This window comes from Sinocyclocheilus anshuiensis, unplaced genomic scaffold (assembly GCF_001515605.1).
Source record: "Sinocyclocheilus anshuiensis isolate Anshui unplaced genomic scaffold, SAMN03320099.WGS_v1.1 scaffold2375, whole genome shotgun sequence".
Classification (NCBI taxonomy): domain Eukaryota; kingdom Metazoa; phylum Chordata; class Actinopteri; order Cypriniformes; family Cyprinidae; genus Sinocyclocheilus; species Sinocyclocheilus anshuiensis.
The window spans coordinates 75,296-78,766 of NW_015541652.1; the positions used below are offsets into that span (position 1 = coordinate 75,296).

At 41.8% G+C, this 3,471-nt stretch overlaps 1 protein-coding gene across 1 annotated transcript in view; it reads right to left on the reverse strand.

Moving 5' to 3' along the window:
- The window catches only part of LOC107690874 (putative lipoprotein AcfD homolog), a 4,760-nt gene that overhangs the window by 400 nt on the left and 889 nt on the right, over positions 1–3,471 (reverse strand). Inside the window, exons 2-8 of the mRNA XM_016489295.1 lie at positions 3,142–3,405; positions 2,299–2,367; positions 2,000–2,053; positions 1,681–1,788; positions 1,061–1,171; positions 880–990; positions 709–799 (exon numbers count right to left, since the gene is read on the reverse strand). Of these exons, the coding sequence (XP_016344781.1) occupies positions 709–799; positions 880–990; positions 1,061–1,171; positions 1,681–1,788; positions 2,000–2,053; positions 2,299–2,367; positions 3,142–3,405 (808 nt within the window). The remainder of the gene's footprint in view (positions 1–708; positions 800–879; positions 991–1,060; positions 1,172–1,680; positions 1,789–1,999; positions 2,054–2,298; positions 2,368–3,141; positions 3,406–3,471) is intronic.

Sequence of the window (3,471 nt, forward strand, 5' to 3'; positions counted from 1 at the left end):
TGGTGTTTGCTCCTTTATTTTTGTGGAAACTGTGATACATTTTTTAGGCCTCTAATGAAAAATTCAAATAGCAAAAAATATAAATCTTCTGTAACATTATAAATGTCTTTACTGTCCCTTTTGATCAATTCAATGCATCTTTGATGAATAAAAGTGTTAATTTCTGTATTTTTGCACCTGGCTCTGTAGCTGGTGCGCATCTTTAGCGTGTTGAGTCTCCAGGGTTTCAGGCAGTTGTGAGTACAGACATGTGGAAGCGTTTTTTCTGCCAGCTTCTTTGTATTTATTCTGTCAGACAATGAGAGCAGGTGTAAGAGCGCGGTCACATGACATCGGACAGGTGAACATGAGTGATGCGTGTGCGTTACGTCGCTCTGCAGATCCGTCATGCGTTTGGCGTGTTGTGTGTCAGTCGTGTCGGGCAGCTGAGAGTACAGACTACACGACAGCTTCTTCCTCCCGTCCTCTTTATATCTGACCTGAAACATCACCACCATCATCATCATGTGACTGGCGTGTGTGTCTGAGCGTGTTTGTGGCGTGTCGTACCTCACTCTGAAGATCGCTCATCTCTCTAGCGAACTCCGTGTCTGGCGTGTCGGGCATCAGCGAGTACAGATTGACACACAGATCCCTGCGTCCATCCTCACGGTACAGCAGCTGAACACACACACACACACACACACACACACACAGACACACACAGACACACATTAGCGTGTTGAGTCTCCAGGGTTTCAGGCAGTTGTGAGTACAGACATGTGGAAGCGTTTTTTCTGCCAGCTTCTTTGTATTTATTCTGTCAGACAATGAGAGCAGGTGTAAGAGCGCGGTCACATGACATCGGACAGGTGAACATGAGTGATGCGTGTGCGTTACGTCGCTCTGCAGATCCGTCATGCGTTTGGCGTGTTGTGTGTCAGTCGTGTCGGGCAGCTGAGAGTACAGACTACACGACAGCTTCTTCCTCCCGTCCTCTTTATATCTGACCTGAAACATCACCACCATCATCATCATGTGACTGGCGTGTGTGTCTGAGCGTGTTTGTGGCGTGTCGTACCTCACTCTGAAGATCGCTCATCTCTCTAGCGAACTCCGTGTCTGGCGTGTCGGGCATCAGCGAGTACAGATTGACACACAGATCCCTGCGTCCATCCTCACGGTACAGCAGCTGAACACACACACACACACACACACACACACACAGACACACACAGACACAAACACATACACAGCAAAAAACTGACATTCTGTCTTGTTTTCCAATGCAAATGTCTAAAAATGTACTGAGTAATTGATCAAAATGTATTTTGTTTACAATTAAAACAAGAACAAATATCTGCCAATGGGTGCAAATTAAAAATCAAGTTAATTCATTTCCCATTGACAGATATTTGTTCTTGTTTTAAGCATGAAGTCACTTAATTTTGATCTCTCAGAAAACAAGACTTCAAATAATTTTGCATCTCCAGTAAATGCACCTTGATTTAAGAATCTTTAGACATTTGTACTGGAAAACAAGACAGAAACACTGAGGAAGAGACTCATTTGGCAACACTTCATGCCGGGACATTTATTTTAGCTTGTCTATTTTCTATCTGTTTTAATTTAAGACCGGCAGAAACCCTGCTGATAACCTTTATTTATGAATGATGTGTGGCTCTGACGATCTCGTCTCACCTCACTGTTCAGCTGTGAGGCGTGTTTAGCGTGTAGAATCTCTAATGTTTCAGGAACACACGAGCACACACCGTTCACCAGCTTCTTCCTGCCGTTGGTATTCTTCCTCTATTGAAGCAAAACACACACACACACACACACACACACACACACACGAGGACACAGAATACTACACATCTTACAGATGAACTATGAACATTCACAAACAGAGTCCACGATGATGAACAGCAGGTAAAGCTAATAATAATAATAGTCAATAAAGTAATAATTACATATAATGTATCTTTAATACATAAAACTTAAAACAGACTGTCAGTACCTCCGTCTGAGTGCCGGTGACGTCTGTGGTCCTCTGACTCTCAGTCGCCTTCAGCTGGATATAAAACCATTCAAATTAAAATTATAACATGTAATGTTTATTTAATACATAAACATAATAGAAGTCTGACTGCGGTTTAACCAACACGATTACTAACTAACACTGATGCAGAAGCACACACTGATGACAGCTCAGGTCAATCATCGTTAGTGTCTGATCTGATGGACATCATTTATTGTATTCATTTATTTATCTGATGGAAATTATTTAAATGAAGTGTTTGAATGAGTCTGGTTCACCTCAGAGTGACATTCGGACACAGTCTGAACACACGTGATCTGTGTGACGTCCACACGCGTCATGATCTCCTGAAAGAAGGAGCGGTGGATTCACTCAGACACAGAAACACAGCTCGCAGCTTTCATAACGAGTGTTTCCTGAATATCACACCTATTCAGGCATGCATCCATTCAGACTGAACAACTCATGAATGAGTTTCACACAGCCTGATCATCTGACACCAGCAGCTGCACCGTTGTGCTGAATATTTATACAATTAAAATTGTAATTGATTGATTATATACAAAAACGTTTATTGTAAGATATGCTTATATACACACATATTTAAAGGGGTCATACGATGGTATTTTAAAGATCATTATTTTGTGTATTTGGTGTAACAGAATATGTTGACATGCTTTAATGTTCAAAAAACACATTATTTTTCAAATACTGTACATTATTGTAGGTCCTCTATGCCCCGCCTCTCTCAGAGAAAGGAACAATTGAAATCACATCATATGACCCTTTTAAGTATTTTGAGAGCATAGGGAGACTCGATTACATCATTCACAGTGCTTCATGGGAGTGGGCGGAGCTAAAGAGATCTATTTGCCCGTTTTACTCTCCGATTGGTGGAGAATTCCCTTCAGAATCATGGGTAATGTAGTTTTTATACCAGGTACATGATTATCTAAAAATAGGTTATAATAATGCAGGCTGATGGCTTCAACAAAAGCATAAACCATTAATTAACAACCTCGTAGAACACATTAGGTCTGTCTTTACTGGTTTATAAGTTACCATTAAAAAATCATTTTCCCTAAAGAATAAAATGAATGGAATTTCTACTTCACACTCACCTCATGGGCTGCTGAGCTTGGAACAGGACTCGGATCAGGATTCAGATCAGGACTCAGATCAGGATTCAGATCAGGATTCGGATCAGGATTCGGATCAGGACTCGGATCAGGATTCAGATCAGGACTCGGATCAGGATTCGGATCAGGTTTTGGATCAGGACTCGGATCAGGATTCAGATCAGGATTCAGATCAGAACTCGGATCAGGTTTTGGATCAGAACTTGGATGAAGACCTGGATCGGCTGTGACAGCTGCTGGAGAATCCTGTGAGAAACACACACACACACACACACACACACACACACACAAACACACACACGCGGTGTGAGA